At 38.9% G+C, this 20695-nt stretch overlaps 1 protein-coding gene and 1 long non-coding RNA gene across 15 annotated transcripts in view; one reads left to right on the top strand and one right to left on the bottom strand.

The window, feature by feature from the left end:
• Positions 1-20695, bottom strand: part of CTNND2 (catenin delta 2) — a 924458-nt gene that overhangs the window by 45863 nt on the left and 857900 nt on the right. For all 5 annotated transcript variants that reach the window (XM_025451313.3, XM_025451315.3, XM_025451314.3 and 2 more), the window contains one exon: positions 2622-2832. In XM_025451313.3, the coding sequence (XP_025307098.1) occupies positions 2622-2832 (211 nt within the window). The remainder of the gene's footprint in view (positions 1-2621; positions 2833-20695) is intronic.
• The window catches only part of LOC112662726 (uncharacterized), a 57529-nt gene that overhangs the window by 4376 nt on the left and 32458 nt on the right, over positions 1-20695 (top strand). For 8 of the 10 annotated variants that reach the window (XR_004811991.2, XR_004811989.2, XR_004811986.2 and 5 more), the window contains exons 3-4: positions 6134-6282; positions 6551-6688. This is a non-coding gene — a long non-coding RNA (uncharacterized LOC112662726). Of the gene's footprint in view, positions 1-5651; positions 5715-6133; positions 6283-6550; positions 6689-20695 lie in introns of those variants that run through there. The other 2 variants (XR_004811993.2, XR_004811987.2) reach the window with 2 other exon arrangements.

Raw genomic sequence — 20695 nt, 5'->3', positions numbered from 1 at the left:
ATAAATGCATAAAAATGAAGACTCACAGAAAGGCACATTTTTCCACCTGTGTTTTATCATGCTATCTGAAATTTAAAAAATCAGGTTTTAATTAAACTTATTTCTGGTAATAATTTTTTAAGGGTATTTCAGGGAGGACAGATTTGCAAAGATTTTATATATTAGCTAGAGTAAACTGCCATCCTTCCCTTTTTCAATTATTAACTAATTCCCGATTTCAAAAACTCTCTCTTCAATACAGAATTTCTTCTTTGTTGAAATGTGTCCAGAAGGCCTTGGGAATCTCAGTGCCTCATGTCGTAACAGAATTGAGTGAAATAATGAGTTTAGTGTTAAGATTCAGAGCAATTCTGGATTCTTTTTAAGGGTGTTGAGAAGCAGCAATGAAAATCTAAAGTTATACAAACATGATTTTGATCCCCAAATTAGTCATTATATAAGCAAGAGGTAAGGGGAGCCTGGGTGGTGCAGCCTGTTGAGTGCTGACTCTGGATTTTGGCTCAGGTCATGATTTCAGGGTTGTGGGATTGAGTCCCATGTTGGGCTCCGTGCTGAGTGTGGAGTCTGCTTGGGATTCTCTCCCTCTGCTTCTCCCCCTATTCTCTCTCTTTCTCTAAAATAATACATAAATCTTTAAAAAAAGAGGTAAGCCACATGAAAGAATGGACAAAATATGCAGGAAAACAGGGAAGATGCCCCACCCCACCCAGTGCAACACTTCTCATTAAACCTGGTTTAAATCTCCACTATTAACTGGAAAATAAAGATCAAGAAACAATGAGATGAAACACATCACTATTCTATAAAGAAACTTCCAGTCAAGTAAAAGGGCAGTTATGAGATCATCCATTGTGAAAGAAACTTCCCATTAACGATAATCCAGATTGGACAAGACCCAACAGGACCATTTTCTAGATTGGCAATGTGGATATATACTCTTTCATGGATGGTTTCCTCAAATGATTTTTAAATTAGTTTCACCAAGTAATTTTCTTTGACCATAAAACTGATAAAAGCATCTCTTCTCTTGAAGGCCCATGTAAGTGATGTTTACTGATGCTTACACAGGTGGAAGACCAGACCACCCCTCAAACTCTCTAGTCTTATAATTCAAAGAGAATAATTTTTGAATGTCTCATGAATATGTACAAATATATCAGAGTGTTTGTGGACAATAGTTTCATTGTGTGTGTGTATTTGCTTAAAAAAAGCTCTCACATATTAAGCTCTTAATGCTCAAAACAGGTAAGCATTCCAATTAGAGATTCCAAAGTTCTACTGAAGGTATATGAAAAAGAAAACCATGTAGAACAGAAATTTATCTTAAGTCTAATATGATAAGGTATAATTCAAACCAACCATCTATCTTGCACCATTATTACATGAGTCCAATGGTGCTTCTCTACTTGATACTAGAAAAGTATTCAAATACTAATAAATTTAGTATCTCAATACTAAATTGTTGATTGAACCTATTTGGAAGTCTCAGGGTGCTTAAATAGAAACCTGAGACTTCTTTTATAATACAATGGTAATATCTTGAATCAAATAAAATAATGAATTTCCAAAAAGTCCCAAAGTATATCCCTCACTGCCTTTAACAATGGAAGAAAAATTATTTGGCATTTAGATGTAAAGAAATGGGGGAGACAGGGAATGAAAAGTCAAGAAGTAGACCTCTGATAACAAAAGGTTTACCCTCTTAATCTCATTGATTACATTGAGGGATTTCCAGGAGGCAAAATTTAATTAAGGTCTGTGAATGCTTCTGTAATATTGACAGCTTGCTGATATAAAGACGCTCTGGCTGCTAAAGATATGTTTTGGTTACATGCAGTAAGATACCATTGATTCTTAAATCAAACTGGGGACATTTCCATTCTTGGCAGTGCAGTTGCTTGGACACAAGGCCTTATCTTTCTTTATTCCACTTGCATAAAAGTCCTTCCTCACCATCATCCTCTCTGCCTGGAAAATTTCTATTCATCCTTTAAGACTTGATTATCACTTCTTCTAGGGTATTATGACAGCCTCTTCCTGTTTTAGACTGGAAAGCATAGGCACAGTGACTTGTGACTTGTTGAATTAAATAATTTGTCAAATTGTAGAGTTAACGTGAGAGGCTGGTGGGTCAGCACTGAGTTTTCTCTGATTCCCCCATTCCATTTGCTTCTCTACTCTCCCTGCATGACTCTCTATGCACAGCTGAAGAGGCAAAGGGCAGAAGGATGTGGATCTGTCATCCACACTTGGACCTGCAATCACAAAGGAAGAGAAGCCACAAAACACCTTCATACACTCAGGTTAAGCTGGTTGTTTATTCTGTGTCGAAGGAATACACTAGTGTGTGCATGCTGGATTGTCAAGTCTATCTTACCATATCATAGTAGTCACCAAGTCATGAGTTATTAATCATATTGAAATTATCAGGAAGATCAGCTTTCATCATGGGATAGGAAGACTGAAAGCCATTTGTTATTTCTCTTCTCTTGATTTTAAGAGACAAATGCTTTTCAGTGACATTCAATAGTGTTACCCATAACCAATGGATGTTGGGCACACTTAGAACCAGTTCTACCAGCACCATTTCTACCATGATACGAAGTCATTGTCCGACTTACTTATCTCCTTTGCTTTTGGAGATGCCAACCAACTTCTCAATGCCACCGGCATCCCGTAAGGCCTTGGCGTTCTCCATGTTCTTAGTGATCACTTCATGCAGAGTGCAGCAGACGGCTGTCACCGTGTCATCCGACATGGCTTTACTTGCTGCATTGTTGCTGTTGTTGCCACCTGGAAGCCTGTGGACGAGGTCTCGCATGGCATATTTGCCTTCGGGAAAAAAAGTCAAGCAAAGAGTTGAAATGAGGCCAAAATGGATGAAGAGGTAAAGAGGAAGGTAGGGACAGGGGAGAAAAAGAGAACACAAGAGGCCACATTAATGCAATATTGTCCATTTCCCATCACATATTCTCTGCTGTTGGGTCACTGTGAACACACACAGAGAACAGGTTTTCTTCGTGGTGAGTGTGCAAACCTTCATGTTAGACAGATGTGGGATGGAATTTCTGGGCAAGTTAGTTCATGCCTGTGAGCCTCAGCTTTTTAAAACCTGTAAATCAAGAACAATAATGGTACCTATGTCACAAGGCTGTTGCAAAGATGAAATGGGTAAATGTGTGGAAAACATGTCACACACGAGGATCACGGAGGATGCAGGAACTCAGTAGGTGTCAGCTGTCAGTGGGTCCCTGCTCAACAGTCACAGAAGCTAAGAAAACATTTGGTAATTCTGACAGAACTTCAAAAATACCTTGATAGGAACCATGTTGGGATCTGAACTATTTAACAAGGATCAAACCACAAATATGTGGAGATCATTATCATATACATAACTTCTGAGTTCTGGCCCTTTTAAAACAAAGAGAAACATTTCAAGCAAGGGAGAGAGGCTTTACAAGTAATATATAGCTAGGTGTCCTTTGAACTAGGCTAGCTCAATGATCCACCTGTCTCTCTGATGGGATATATTGTATGGCTCTACCATATAACACTTACTAATTTGACACATCCTCCTTGCGTGAAAAACAAGGAAAATAAAATCCAACTTTGCTTCCTTGACTTGCTTCGCCATTATTAATCTTGCTACTCCCAATGATAAAGGTACTTATAATGGCATCTTTATGGAGTACTTTTAGTTTACAAAGCATTTTGGGCATTACCAATAACCCCGCAAGACATAAATTAATCCCACCTGCAGCTTCCAATTCTGTTCCATTAATTTACTTCTGAAACTAAGTAAATGAATGCCTATAGCAAAGTTGGCTGATTCTTAAAGTTTTTCAGATGGCATTGGTATTTGTCCAAAGCTAAACCCCTTCCTTGTCTCCCCTCCCCCAATCAGACTGCTTAGCTAGCTCCTGAAAGCCATTTGAAATACTTTGCCTCCACACATATCTCTAAAATATAGACTCTTGGGCTATTTAATCTTCTGGTGTGCGGTGCCCAGGGGTAAGGAAAGGAAAGTCATGGTTGAAGGTAGCGATATCTCCATTCTTGGCATTAATAAATAAAACATAGACCTTGTAATTTTGGTATCTGCTCTTATCCTATATTTAGGTGGCTTATTTTAGCTTGAACAAAAAAAAATGCTAATGTCTAAATTACTGAAATAGGAAGGTGTCTTTGTTCACTTGATAGCTGAGAAGTATCTGACAAAAATGATTTGCCTGAAAACCTCCAAATGTAGTCTATTTTTTTTCTAAAGACAATACTTAAAATAGTTTGGAGAAGATCCTTTGTGCATGGGCAGTCCTCAGAGCAACTCGCTGTATCTATTTATCATTAAATCACACTCAGCTCTGGCTAAGAGTCTACTTTTGCTGAGCTCAGCATGCTGGCACGCAAGTCATTGGTTCATTAACCTGCACAGACCATTTTAAGCCCAACCTGAGTTACACAGATGTGAGAAGATGGATGGATGGGGTCCTAAAATTTTTTCTTCCTAAGGGAAGTGATAGAGGAAGGAAACACAACTATTTCAATCATTGTGCATCCAGGGGCATTCACACTCCTGACTGAGTATGGAGGACTGGTTTGTGACCTTGGACATTTCAGCTGCAGTATTTTTCAGTTTTTGTTGTTACTGACATTTAAAAAATTCTATCAGATAAATTCGAAGGTGTGGATTCATCCTACATGGTTTCTGAATCCATGAGTCCTGAATGAAATACAAGATGTCCCCGTCACATTCAGGGAGCATGGACAGCTCCCCACCCCCACCCCAGCACAGCCTCTCTGACTTGCCCCAGGGTGCTGTACAAACACTGTTGTTTTTCATTGACTCCACAGTGTATAAAATGACAGGAGTCACTACCATATATAACCAACCACAACTTGTCAAGGAAACCCTTTGGCATGATTTTATTTCTAATTATTTCCAGTAGGGTTCGCTGACATTTTACTGGACAAGTGGAGATTTTTCATTTAGTCTATTTATTAACCTATTTGGAAGGATACATTTTAATTTATATTTTTGACCATCCATGTGGAGAAAAAAATCAAGTAAAATTATTCCATAGAGAAGATGTCTGGATGAAGTTTGTTAATTCTTTTAAGGGCATACGATTGTTTTAGCCTTCCATTCTGCTGCTGAGAAAAGCTGTCTTCTCATACTGGAACTGGGACCCTATCTTCATGTAAAATTTGGGTAGCAAGAATAGCTTTTTTCCTTGTGTTCATAAACCTTGAGGCTAACTGGGTGGGAAAAAAAAAATCTAGGAACACAATAATTACAGCCACAAGTGACCTTGTGAGGCTAATAACAAGTCTAGGAAAGAAGACATTAGGTTGCACTGGGCTTGCCAGGGAAGGCCTGATATAGGAAGTGAACATTCAGGATTTGTTCTTTAGGTCAGGGGAGCCCCAAGATCAACCTGGTATTTCACAAAGAGAATTCTGGAGCCTCCAGAAGGAAAGTTTCGGGGGCACCTGAGTGACTCAGTCTTTTAAGTGTCTGACTCCTGATTTCAGCTCAGGCCATGAGATCCAGCTCCACATCGGGCTCCACAGGAGGCATGGAGTCTGCTTAAGATTCTCTCTCTCCCTCTCCCTCTGCCCCCCCTCCATCACATGCCCTCTCTCTTTCTCTCAAAAAGAAGAAGAAGAAGAAGAAGAAGAAGAAGAAGAAAGGTTTTGGAATAGAAACACTAAAGGTTGGAGAAACACTCATTCTTTTTCTTGACAATAAATCTGTCTCTGAACTTCTACTGAAATTGTAAGCACCGCAACTCAAGGTGGCTTGTGCCCATAATTGTTCTATGTCACATATTTCCTTTGTTCCCCATGTTTCTAAACAACAGAAAGAGTGAAAAAGCCATTCTTGCTACCAATAAGAGGGATCTTGACACCCCCTCCTCCCACCCCCACCCCCACCCCATTCAAGCTTTTGGGTCTCTAAGGTCTGAGATTTCTTCAGAGGTGAAAGGAGTTAATCCTCTTTAGGAATGAATTCCCTTTTTGTGCCACAGTGGTGATGAGAAAAAGTTGCAAGGTGAGTCAAACTGCAATTATCACAGCCTAACACCATGAAGGGGATCAAATTGGTTTTGGTTTTGGTTTGGTTTGATTTCAGAGAGAAACAGAGGCGAGATTCTTCTTGGGCTAAGGAGGAGAGTGGCTGGCCCCCCAGATGGATGCCATCTCTTTAGGAACATGGAGGAGGAATGTTCTGCTGGGGCCTCAGGACATTAAGAGCACCTGGAGCCCAGTGGCACCCCTGTGGTATGTTGGGATGCTGTGTGGGTGCAAAGAAGATCATAAGCAGACAGGCCTAACCTTGGGATTGAGTCTGGCAGGAGACAGAAGAGCTTCCTGTCTTAGGATGAACTGCTGAGGTCCATAGAAAGGCCAGTGGCACCAGCACCCACTGCAGACTGAACCACTCCCCCTTTCTCTGAATTTAATTGGATTAAAAATAAGTGAATGGTATGGTACACACTGAAAGTCATAGAATGATTCATGCTTGTTAACAAGCAACTGTAATTTTCAGGACAAAAAAGAGGACTTGTGACCTGGGTCAGGGACAGGATGGCAGTCACGATGGAGAACTCTAAGATGGAACTGACAAGTGAAGCATTGGGGGTGATGGAGGAAAGAGGATTCAGGAGTCTCCAGATGGGGCAATGAGGTGAGTAGTGACAATCAAGTGAATTTTAGAGTTCAATGATTATGGACAAGTTGGATTTCTATTGTATTTCTTCACCCACAAAAAAAAAAAAAAAGCCATGCAAAGTTAGTTAGTTTTATATGGGAGAATAGCACAGCCAAATCCCATCAAGGAAAGAAGATGCTCATCAGGTTCAAAAGACACCTAGATTTGTGAAAGCAAAGCAAATGCCTCAGCCTGCCTCCATTTGAAAGAAATATGCTCCCCATCGTCCACTGTCACAGAATCACATGTTAAAAAAGAAAAACATGTTGCTCCCTCAGATTGAAACAAAACAACAACTCTGCTGCCATTAGCACCACTGCCAACAAACAGATGACTCTGTTTTGTTCAAGTTCCCAGTAGAAATGAATACTTGGGTCCTTTCTTCTATGTTACTTAGCTTCTGATGAAAATAACTTTATTTTTGATAGGCAGTACTGGTATGGGATGACTAGTGGAGTTACTGTAATTGTGTGAACAATACACCATGTTTCCACCAATGATTCAATGATAGACTAACTGTAACCTTACTCTGCTACCCTTGGTTGAGCCTGTGTTCTAAGTTCAGAACCTCTAGAAAATTGCGAATTAAAATTATTTTCTCTTTCTAATCTCCTTTCTGAAGTCTTCTGTTTAAAGTGTTGGGTCCATGAAGGTGCAGATGACCTCAGGAGACCCAACCAACTGTGCTGCCCAAGAAGGACACTTTTAGCAGAGCTCTGATGCAGACAAGGGCTGGTGGAAATTTCAGGATGGTGCAACAGGGCTCTGCTCTCATTGACTTCTTCAGCTTCTGTGTTATTTGCTTGCTTGCTTATGACTCTGTTTCTATTTCTGTCTCAGGACTAAGCCTATTTCTGGAATTGATTTGTGTGCCACCACTTAGTTTCCCCACTGGTGGTAGCAATATTGAGTAGTGGTTTGTGGTCTAACCACCTGTGCTCTGTAAGGTAGCAGACGACAGAGCCGTCACTTGAGTCCCTTCTGATTATGTATCTCTTTTTGATCACGAGATGGAGTCCTCTGTATAGCTGGTCTTTGTGATGACTCAAAGGTCTTCGTAAGCTTAAATCTCTCAAATCAACTTTAGAGAAAAGATAATTTTTAAAAAGGCTAAAATGGAGAGCAGTGTTGGGTCAGAAACATCATGGCTGCTTTGTCTCTGAGGTCTAAGCTCTTTGGCTTCTTTGTTTCTGGAGTTTCTAAAGTTGGCCTGTGAGTTTTTGCTGAGATGCTCTAAATTTACACTTTCTGTTTCAATTTTTAAAAATATTTTATTTATTTATTCATGAGAGACAGAGAGACAGAGAGAGAGAGAGAGAGGCACACAGACACAGGCAGAGGCAGAGGGAGAAGCAGGCTCCACGTAGGGAGCCTGACATGGGACTCGATCCCGGGTCTCCAGGATCACACCCTGGGCTAAAGGCGGTGCTAAACCGCTGAGCCACCTGGGCTGCCCTCAATTTTTTTTTTTTTTTACTGTGATATAATACACATATCCTAAAATGTACCATCTTATCCACTTTTAAGTATGCAATTCGGTGATATCAAGTAAATTTGTATTGTGCAACTATCACCACCATCCATCTCCAGAATTGTTTTATCTTGCAAAATTGAAACTCTGTATCATTAAACTATTACTACCTATCCTCCCATCCTCCTATCAATGAACATTATACTTTCTATCATTAAGATTTTGACTACTCTAAGTATCTCGTATAAGTGGAATCATATAGTATATATCTTTATGTGACTGACATATTTTACTTAGTATAACATCCTTGAGCTTCATCCATATTGTAGCATATATCAAACTTTCTTTTCAAGGCTGAATAATATTCCACTCATGCATATGCCTAGCCCTTTTTGCTTCTCCATTCATTTGTTGGTAGCCACTTGAGTTGCTCCCTCATTTTAACAATTGTGAATAATGCTGCTGTGAACACTGGTGTGCAACTATGCTTTCACTTTCCATTTGTTTCTGTCTTTGAGTTAAGTAGAGCGGTGGAAGGAACACCCCAAGGCAGAGTCCTAAGTCCTTGAAGGGGAATGATAGAGACAAAACCTGGAGGCAAGGACAGTGATAAATAAGCTACTCTTTTGAAGCCTGAGGGCACAACATCCTGACCTTGTGCCTTCCAAGACCTCGGAGCTGATGGACCAAAGAGCCACAGGTGCAGATCATATGCTCTCCTCTTCCACTTCTGCCACAGGGTAACTCTTAAACTCATTGTAATGCATTCGCATTGTGGGAAACAGCCCTGACCCATGGAGAAGGGTGCCATGACATGTACAGACCTTATAGTGTCAAAAACTTATCCTCCCAACCTGTGGGAGGAGTTTCCCAAAGGATTGAAATAGCTTCCATTGGAGCCTACTCCACTATACGTCACAGCTCAGAGAGACTCAATAACATCCAATCCCAAAACAACCTACAGGCCATTTCCATCTCATAGAACTTGTCCAGCTCTCCCACTTTGAGAGTGAACTTCCATTTTAATAAATTGCTTTGTGCTTGCTACTTTCCTTCTGGCTATCTTTATTCTGAGCACAGATGCCCACATAAATCTTCTTATGGGGAATCCAAGGATCAAGATCTGTATTCACACAATGCAGACTGTCTCTCACCCGTAATATCTGGATCTAGAGTGAGTCTCTTGTAGATGGCATATAGTTGGATCGCGTTTTTAATTTTTAAAAAAGATTTTATTTATTTACTTATGAGAGACACACAGAGAGAGGCAGAGACATAGGCAGAGGGAGAAACTGGCTCCCTATGGGGAGCCCAATGTGGGACTTGATCCCAGGATCCCAGGATCACGACCCAAGCCAAAGGCAGACAATCAATCACTGAGCCACCCAGTGCCCCGATCATGTTTTTTAATCCATTCTTTGTTTTTTGACTGGAGAGTGTAATCAATTTGTATTTTTAAAAAATCACTGATAAAGAGGGGTTACTTGTCTTAGTTTTCTACTTGTTTTGTAGTTCTTTTTTTTTTTTTTTAAAGATTGTTTTATTTATTTGAGAGAGAGAAAGAGAGCACTCATGAGCAGGGCAGAGTGAGAGGGAGAAGCAGACTCCCCACTGAGCAGAGAGCCTGACATGGGGCTCCATCCCACAACCCTGAGATCATGACCTGAGCTGAAGGCAGACACTTAACTGACTGAGCTACCCAGATGCCCACCTTGTAGTGTTTTTTGGACCCTCATTTCCTGCATTCCTGTCTCTTTTGTGTTTATTTGATTTTTTTGTAGTGAAATGTTTTAATTTTCTTCTCATTTGCTTTCATATATATTCTGTAACTATTTTTGCTATGGTTACCATGGGGATTACATTTAATATCCTAAAGTTATAAAATTCTAATTTAAATTTATACCATTTTACTTCAATAACATAAAAACTCTGCTTTATTTATAGCTCCATCCCCACCCTTTTCAGTTATGGATGTCACAAAATTCCATCTTTGTAAATGTCATATGTCTAAAAACAAAATAATTGTTTTTTTTAATGTATCAGTCTCTTGAATCATGTAGAAAACAGAAAACAAGATTTACAAACTGCCAGTGACAATAATACTAGCTTTTATAATTACCCATGTATTTACCATTACTGAGATCTAAATTTCTTCATATAGTTCTACTTACTTTATTCCAAACTGTAGGACTACCTTTGGTTGCAGGGAAGTTCTAGGATAAACTCCCTGGGCTTTTATTTACCTGGGAATATCTTTCTTTCTTCTGCATTTTGGAATACAGGATTCCAGATTGGCAAGTTTTTTTTTTTCTTTCAGCACTTTGAAAATACAGCTTCAATCTCCAAAGTATCTGATGAGAAATCTGCTTATAACCTTTTTTGAGGAGTAATGAGTCATTTTCTCTTTTGCTATTTTCAAGATTCTCTCTGTCCTTGCCTTTGGACAGTTAAAATTTTTTTTTATTTTTTAAAGATTTTATTTATTTATTCATGAGAGACACACAGAGAGAGAGAGATAGAGACACACACAGAGGGAGGATCAGGCTCCCACAGGGAGCCTGATGTGGGACTTGGTCCCAGAACCCCAGGACCACAACCTGGGCCAAAGGCAGACACTCAACCACTGAGCCACCCAGGTGCCCCATGGCACCTTTGGACAGTTTGATTATGTATCTCAGTGTGGGTCCTTTCAGTTTATCCTACTCAGAGCTGGTTGAATTTCTTGGATGTTTAGATTCACATCTTTCATCAAATTTGGAAAGCATTCAGGCATTATTTCTTCAAATAATCTCTCTGACCCTTTCTCTCCTTTCCCTCTGGGACTTCCACACTGTGCATGTTGGTCTGCCTGATGGTGACTCACAGATCTCTCAGACTCTGTTCACTTTTCTTCAATTTTTTTTCTCTCTGTCCCTAGGTCTTGATGAATTCAGCTATCCTGTCTTCAAGTTCATGGGTTCTACTGCCTACTCAAATCTGCCTTTGGATCCCTCCAGTGAATTTTTCATTTCAGTGATTGTCATTTTCAACTCTAGAATTTCTTATTTTAATTCCTTTTAGGTTTTCTATCCTTTAATGATATTTCCATTTAATTCATTCATCATATGCTTGCCTTTCTTCACATCACCTCTTAATTCTTTGAACATCTTTAAGATAGTTGTTCTAAAGTTTTTGTCTAGTAGGTCTGCCATCTGGTCTTCTCAGACAGTTTTGTTGTTTTAATTTTTTCCTTTGAATGAACCACACTTCTGTTTCTTTGTATGCTTTATGATTGTGTATGTGTGTGTGTGTGTGTGTAAATGTAGAAACTGGAATAGAATCTAATCTACTCATGTAATACTGGAAATCGGATTCTTCCCCTTCCCCGGGTTTGCTGCTTGTTTTTGTTCTATTTTTATTTGTTATAGGCTGTCTCTGTGCAGAGGATCAACCTGAGGTACAAATTTAAGGTCCTCTCAGATCTTTTCTGAACTTGTACCTTTTCTGGGCATGTGGGGGACTGTTAATTTCCTTTGCATATGCATTTGCTTTTGAATGTCCTAGTTTTTAAAGTCTGGTTCCCAAAAGGGGAGAAAAAGGAACCAAAGAAGAAGGAAGGGAGCCAACTCTAAATCCCCAGGAAGTCACCTCAGCCAGAGGGGAAGGGGCTTGCAGCAATGAGAGGTGTGCAAAAAAATGGCTGTCTACCTCTGTGTCTGCACCTCTGTGATCAGAAGTAGCAGTGATCATAATGCAGATCCCTGATGTTTAGAGGACAGGGTCCTTGCTGCCCACCCTGGTTCCCATCAGCTGCATGCAAACTGCTCAGGAACACATATATAGCTGCCAGCCAAGTTGATCTAGGTGAGGGATGGGCAGCTGCTACTGTGCTAAGAGCTAAAATTGACTAAAATTGATCACTATTTACCCTCCAAGCTTTCCCTTGAAAGTTGCAGGCCTTCATTAGACTCCAGAGTTACAAAATACATCAGATACACTCTGGGAATGTGAAGAACCAGACACCTGGTGCTTCCTACTTTGCCAGCTTGTCAGAATCCTTTCCCCAGTCTGAAATTACTTTTGATCAGTGGGTGAAGTTATCGAAGTGAGGTGATGATCTCCAGGTGATTGTATGTCTGTAGGTAAAAGTGAAAAGGGCTTTGTCCCCTTTGCAAAAGGGAGATTATTAGTCTTTTTACAATGCTCTGTAAATAGCCATAGCTCCTTCTGGAATGTGGCTAGCACCTTTTCTTTCTCTTTAGGGAATTTTTGGAGCTAATGTATCATAAGAATCTGTCACTGTGTAACTATAAGGGTATCTGATATAAATAGTTTATTATAAAAAAGGAGAAAACATACAACCCCCCCCATATTTTAAAACTGTGGTTTATGTGGCTTATAGACCAAGAGGTGAAACGTTCAAGATAGTATTGCTTGGCTCTTGAAAAAATGTGAACGATTGTTCACATGGGAAAGTTCTTAACCAAGCTGCAGTTATTTCTTGTATTTACACACTAAGGACTTATATCTTGCATTCCCTGAGAACTCTTTTTTGAAACTGCCTTCCCCATATCTACAACCCACAGTCAAACTAATAAATCTTTTAAAAATGTCTTTTACATCTAAAACCATCTTAGGGCTTTCCCAGACTGTTGCTGGGTAATAACATAGAGTTTTCTTCCTCACCTCATGCAATAAAGATGCTAGAATTGGCATTCTGCATGTTTTCATTCAGTTTAATACTGGTGTGAGAGATGGCCTATTTATCAAGCTTCCAATACAAAAAGACCTGGCAAATGAAAATGAGGGAAACTCCACCTCCACTTAATCATGGCAAGTAATATGATTATGCCCCAGCACTCATGAATTTTCCATTTTGGTTAAAAGCATGTTTGCTTTTATGTTAAAGAATGGAACATTAATAGTCAACAGGCTTTTGAAGGAAAGAGTCCATTTCTAGGTTAAAAGAGACTTTTCAAAATGGAATATTACTCAGCCATCCGAAAGGATGAAGATTTACCATTTACATCAACATTGATCAAACTGGAGGGTATTATGCTGAGCTAACTAAGTCAATCAGAGAAAGACAATAATCATATGGCCTCACTCATATGTGGAATATAGGAAATATTGCAAGGGATCATAAGGGAAGAAGAGTAAACTGAATGGGTAAAAATAAGAGAGGAAAAGAAACCAGAAGAGACTCCTAACTCTGGGAAACAAATTAAGGGTCCCAAGAGGGGAGGTGGGGGATGGGATAACTGGCTGATGGGCATTAAGGACGGCACATGATGTGATGAGCACTGCGTATTATACATAACTGATGAATTACTGAATGCTGCATCTGAAAGTAATGTACTGTATGTTGGATAACTGAATTTAAATAAAAATTAAAAATAAAAAAAAGAGATTTTTAGTTGGTGGTAATCCTAATATAATCTTTAAGGGATAGATAATGAGATCCTGGAAATCTTCAGTACCCTTACTGTCCATCATGGATAATTCCCTTCATGCTAGTCACCAACTCCTTATAAAAACTAAACTCATCTCAATTTTATTATTACTGATTGTGATGAGTAATCAGAGTCATTCAGCCTTATCATCAAGAGAGGTGTTGTGATTTTCTCTCATGCTTGCCCAGAGACCCCTGACAGAGCTACAGATATGTAATTGGGTCTGTTGGAAGAAACATCAAAATACTGATTAAAGAACTCCAACAGGTACCTTAACATTTGATACAATAAATAAATAGGCTACAGGTACCCTGTAGAGGTGATATCATCACCATGGAAGGGTAACTCTCACACTGCTAAGAGATTCAATCAGGATTTCCAGAACTCATTCACTTTGAAATACTGCTGACTGTAACACTCAAGATCAAGAGAATGAGGATTAATTACTTAGGCTAAATGAAACAAATTTAATTGCGATTAATGTTCTATTTTGAATTGGGCATGTTACAAAAGCTTCCTTCTCTCTACTTCCTCTGTCCCAAATGCTTGATTTAACAGATTATGCTTATAAAAACTAGATGAAACATTCTTTAAATGAAATCTTATTCTAATTAATCCTTCAGAATTCAGAAAAATACATTATAAATTCTTAAAATAGTAAGATAATAAATTATCTGTGAAAGTTATAAATCCTGTAAACATAATTTACAGCTACTAACAGAAGGTTAATAATTCTGTAAACATAACTACAAATGTTGATTGGTCTTGTCTATACAACTTAAAACTGTGGTGAAATAATATAAGAAAAATGCCTTGACTAATCCATTTACTTTCTTTGACCCTAGGTTTTCACAGATTGAACTAGAATCTGTCCTCCTTTCTAGTAGAACATAAATGAAAAAAATCAGATCTGTACCCATAACCATGCCATAGATGTCACATTCAAAGGCAAATATAATTTAATTAGGTATGACAAGCCCATTAAAAAAAAACGTGCATTTTGTAGGCGGAATTAAAGTCTACAACATCGTCTCAGGCTTGTCTTGTGCTGTATGGCTTAAGGAACCCCATCCACAGGCAGCATGGCCAGAGCATTGAGAAGTTATAGCTCAGAGAGACAGAATATTCTGAGTTATAGTTGTGGAGGTGAAGACTGGCAAAAGTGACTCTGACAGTCTTGGGTTACTGATCCCAGTAGCTGAGAGGAAAGGGAATAAAAAATTTTCTGCTATATGAAGTGACCAAGATTACAAACCCAGGTGCTGTAAAACAAAACAAAAGTTAACTCTCAAGATTTATTATCATACAGGTCTAGTTTGGATAAACGTGTAAAGATGTCTTTGTGAATGAATCCACACTGCTTGCTACACCGATGTCTGTACAAATGGTCAAATAAAGTAAATCATCAAACAGATGGTCACAAATAAGAAAACAGCTGAGTAACACCTGCATCTTAGGAGCAGAGCTTCTGGATCAGGAGGCACCGTGAAGGTGCATGGGTAACTCAATCTGCCTCCACCATGACCCTGCACTTGCTGTGTGCTTGTCACAGCAGAGAATCGGGAGAACAGGACAAAATAAAAAAATAAACCCGGGGAAACAAAAAGAGAGAGAGAGAGAGAAAAGAAAAAGAAATACAGGATGGCCCTTCTCATCCAAGTCCCAAATAATGACTCTGAGTCATTTGCTATCAGTTGCCTACTTGCCGAATCAACTTCTCTCTGACATGCCAATACCAACATGCGTCAGATGATATGATTATCTTGTGAGAACACCACTGTCGAGCTTGAAATGACCAGCCATAACCTTATAAACCATGATAAAATTGTACCTTTTTATTCTAAATGTGGAAAGCTGGTTCTTATTAAGTCTGGATGCCTTGTAACATTTTGTACGTAAAAATTCATTCCTCTTGATGCTTCTGCTCCTACATTTTCCTTTCACAGACTGGAAAATAGTTGTGCAACATCAGCCCTCTGGTCTGATCATGTCAGTCCCTTTTTCCCAGAATGGGACCTTCTCATTTCCACCTCTGTCCCTTTGCTCCTTCTAGGTTGGAATAAATATTTAATGAGATGTATTGATGTTTCTAAAATGTGAACCATAATGAACCTTGTTTTATGGATCTGCCAGTTGCTTTAATTGATTAAAGATTTATCCAAATAGAGGAAGAGAGAGAGAAAAAAAGTCATCGTAAAATGGGATCAGCTAGGGCCAAGCAATCAGTGGTTGCTGTGGGCAGAGGCTGAGACAAATTCTGGAAGAAATGCAAAAATTCCTTCTTCTTTTTTCTAATAACTATGATTTTAAGAAACAAGCACAGACTTACAACACATATAAGGACCTATTTCATATGCCAGAATTGGTAAGCAACTGGTCTGGGAAAATGATTCAAATGATAACTCAACCCTCCGAATGGAAATAATATTAAACAAAGTAGAATTTTATAGGTCTTAGTGTATGGTGTGCAGTTCTCTTAAGAATTATTACCTCCAAATAAATAACCTATTCCATCTGTTTGGAAGACAAAAGGAATTGTACTTTTTAGTACCTTGGGACCTTATCCAGAGGATTTCACTGAATTAGATTTTGAGAAATTCTTATACTTCTTGAGAAGTAGGGTAATGAGTAGAAATATGGACAAGGAGGTGGCTAAGATAAGCATATTTAATTTGTATAAGAATTGCTCTAAAAATAAAAATGGCAGTTAATTAACAGGAAGTTTGCTGAAGCATCTTTTGAACTAGAAAGAAACTGGTTTTTGAGAAATATTGAAAATGAATCAAGTAACTGATTTGACACATTATAACAGGATTTAAGTGATTTGATTAAATATTCAGTATGATAGCTAAAAAAAAGTTTATCTCAATTCACTGTCTAATTTTAGCAGAAAAAGGTAAAGGTGAAAACTTTAAACTCACTGATCCTAGCCTCAGGGGAGATACTCTGGAGGCCTTTTTAGTTTTAGGTCAAGATTGTTATCCAACAAAGACCCAAGAATTCTCCTAGGATTAAAATTTTAGAAGACAATAGAGTGAGAGACAAGATGAGATCACATTTTCATAAGCAAAATTTGTTTTTAGGAACAGAAAATGAAGACAGTAGTCCTCCTACCTGACACTAGCACATTAGATAACAGTAATACACTGATGAATGCAGGTAATGACAAATTACAACACTGCATTCCCTTGTTCTTGCCTTCTCAAATTCATTGACCCCTCAGCCAAAATAAAAATGAATGAAGGTCCTAAAGAGAGAGAATCAGCTACAGGTTTTCTTCACACAATACTGCTCACAGATTACATTATAAAGTAGCTTAACTTTCTTAAGAAAAATCACATCTACTCTTTCAATTTCTGTTTTGCATCTCCCTGGGGGTATAACAAAGGCAGGTGCACTTCCAGTTTACATAGAAGACGAAGGCAGTCCCAAGAGGTTAGACAATGTGTGTAAAGCTGCAGAGCTGTCTTCTGGCTTTGGTACCTCTCTGTGAGTTTCCTGGCTAAAAGCTCCCCTCTCAGACCGGCCCTCCTCCCTCCTGCGTCTGAGCTCTTTCCACAGATATAATCCTTCTTCTTAAAAATGTTTTAAAACTGGAGTATAGTTGATACACATTACATGAGTTTCAGATGCACAACATAGGGATTCAACATCTCCATGTTATGCTATACCTACCACACATGCATACAGAGGTATAATCTTCACCACCTGTATGACACCTGCCCTGAAACTCATTTATTCAGTCAGTCATTCTATGACATTCATTGGAGTTGTGTCTCGTTAGCTTACATATGTAACTGATCTTTCCAGCAATAATATAAATGGAGGACTGAGTGATATCTAATAACATGTTTACTGACATATCACTAAACAATTTACGTTTGACTATACAATGTAAGAAGATGCAACAATAGTGCTTGGATGGACAAGAATTGGCTTCACACCCATCCTGCTGCTATTAACGTCCTCTATGACAGATCCCAGGAATACTAGTGCTACAGGATGCTGTGTTCTAGAAAGGGTTTCTCTGTAGCGTTTTGTGGGAAATGCTGTGCTTGACATTCAACTCAGAGATTTTCAATGTATATTAGCAAAGTAAAGTTTCTGCCAATCCTGTTAGACAAAATAAAGCCACTAGGTGAACTTAGTTTAACAGAGAGTTTCCCAAATGTATCTGAATAAGGAAATAATTTTGTGCATGCCCCCCATTCCCTTCTCGGAGAACTGGGTTTCTGAGGGATGCCCCCAGGTTGGCTCTGCCAAATACGGTGACCAACATTGCTCTTGGTGTTACTCTGCTTACTTATCACTGAGTATCCACAGATCTTCAGCACCAAAGAAATCCCAGTTTCATAACAACTTGATTTAATGTTGATAAAATCAGAACTGAAAGAATTGCTCTGATTACATAAAAGAGATGGCCAGAGACAATGCACAGTAGTGTATTTTAAGTAATGGCTGATAGGAGCGGCTTGTCCTAAATACACCTTATTCCTAACTGCAACTGTCTTGTTCTGATTTCATGCCCCGCCCCACCAACATCCATACTTTGTTCACAGAGTACTTCATAAACCAGAGAGATAAATGTCACAGAACAAGGATATAGAATTCTTTGACTACTGTTCACCTTCTCTGTTAACCAAGATGCTGCTTCTGGAGGAATTCCCAGTATAGGTTCTCAAATAGAGGAGGTTCATTGATTGAAATTCACTTAATTTTGTTTCCCAAGTTGCTTTTCTTCCTAGTACCAACCAGCCAAGCCAAGTACTGATTTCCACTAGGCAATTCAAATTCCAATTTAAATTACTGAGCTGAAGTTTGGATGCCAATGGATCTTATCTGGCTTTGGGTGACAGGTTCCCCAGGGTCTGACTTTGCTTAGATGATCTACCTTTGTAGCTGAAATAAGACTCAGATGACAAGTAACTCAAAGCAGCTTGAGGCTGTCTGACTCATCAATCAATCTATCGCTTTAACACACATCATGGGCCCTAAATTATATGCCCAGGTCTGAACATGTTCCAGATCTTATAAAATTCCTGTCTCCCTTATGCTTAGGAGACAATGTTCTTTACTAGAGACGAAAATTCAGAGCAGTCTTTACTAACAAAAGAACATTTCTTTTCTTTAAGAAAACTTCTCATTTGTCCTGAGACTGATTTTTAATAGTATTAATTTACAAAACTTGATGTCTAGGTCAGAGCTTAATTTCTAGTTTCTGCCGTGTTTTTTTTTTTTTTTCAGAGTAAAGAAATGTAGCATCTTTTGTATTTTTATTTTACACATAATTCCAAGTTCAACAGAAAGAACATCAGAACCCAAATATACTGACAAATTGTTTTAATAAAAATAATGTGTTTTAGCTATTTCTCTAAATTCCCTGGGTAGTGAAAACATTTCTCTGATTAATTCTAAAAATATCTTGGGCAACATAATATTACCTGTTTTCCTTTAATTAATTAACCACGGTGAACATTTCATATATGGATCGTTGGCATTTCTAATGTGTTCAGAACACCCATGTTTATATTATAGGCTTATGGTTTGTGTGTGTACTACTAAATCTTAAAGGATTTATATTTCGATGAATTTAAAACTTCAATGAGTGTGTTTGTGCTATACTAAAAAAATACAATAACTATTATAATTATATGGATTATTTACAACATGATAAATGGGAATGAGATATGAAGATAAAGAATTTAAAAAGAAAAAAATGTATATAAAGACAGAAGCAAAAAATGAGCCTAGAAAACCAAAAATGGACCAAATTTTGTTTCTGACTCTCACTCAATCAAAATAACTTAATATTAGATCTGAACCCAGCTGATGACATATTTATAACAAGCAACATTTAATGTTGCAAAATCCTAGGAAAAGAAAAAAAAGCTAGATAGTCCTTTGGTAATTTCTTTATTGTCATGGGATTTCATTTGTTGCAAAGGAGAAAGATGTGACAAATGGAAGAGATTGTACAACCGTTTAAACAAGTAGGAAACTATCACAGCCAGAGTTGAGGCAGGTCAGTTGACCTAAAGCCCAGCAAAGTGGCTGGTGTTTGAGTTTTCTTGTCTAAACTGTCACACAGTTTTTGGAAACTATAACTGCCTAATCGTCTCATGCGCTATGGAGCGCAGGCAGGGGAGAGAGAGGCTGTCCTGCCTGTTTGAGAGCAACAGGTTGGCAGGCTCCCTCCCTGCATCTTCTTGCAGGTTGTACCTTGGACAGCAGCATCTGCCTGGCAGGAAATATGGTGATGATCCTCCTAGCTGTCTGCTCTCACTGCAGTGAGGTTTGCTAACGTGGGTCCATTCACTTGGTAGGAATGACTTCTTGATAGTGTCACCTTCTCAAATGGAGACATGAAGACACTGCAGCTTCCTGCCCCAGCATCCTGATGAGCCTACTTCGGCATGATCCAAGAGGATTACCCAAGAGCCTACACACTGGTCTACAAAGAGTTTCAGTATTATTATTAAGGATCATGGTTACCACCACCAAATAAAACCAAAACAATACAAACCATGCAAATCTAAACCAAGCATCAAGCACAAACGAGGTGTCTTCCTATTATAGAAATGCTTTCTACGTACATTTTGTAATCCGCTATGAGCAGTCTCTGCTACCCTATTTTCAAGTCCTTAGAAACTTCCAGTATGCTTCTAAGCATGTATGGGCTGTTACCTTGCCGAAAAGCATGAAGATCAGTGGTGGTTGTTTGGCCTAACACAATTCCATTAAACGACAGAGTTCTCACAGCAACTCCTTTCCTTCCAGTGACGGATTGCAAAGGTCAGGCACAGGAGCTGAGTGATGGGTGGGGACTGGAATAAATAGTGATGTTCAAGGAAGGGGCACAGAATCCTCTGGTGGTTCTGCTCTTCCTCTAGGAAGTCAAGCCAGAGCACAGTTGCAGAGGTTTGGGGACTTCAGGGTGGTGCCCACCTCGGCCACCATCAGTGACACCCGGGCTTCCTCGTGCTTGCTTGTTTTTTTTCCTTTTCCATTAATTTCTGCTTTAACAAATCACCACAAATGGGGGTGGTTTTAGAAATCAGAAATTAATTTTCCCACAGTTTT

Source organism: Canis lupus, chromosome 34, assembly GCF_003254725.2.
Source record: "Canis lupus dingo isolate Sandy chromosome 34, ASM325472v2, whole genome shotgun sequence".
In the NCBI taxonomy this organism is placed as follows: domain Eukaryota; kingdom Metazoa; phylum Chordata; class Mammalia; order Carnivora; family Canidae; genus Canis; species Canis lupus.
The sequence above is the reverse complement of the archived record's forward strand: the minus strand, read 5'-3'. Positions and strand labels throughout refer to the sequence as shown.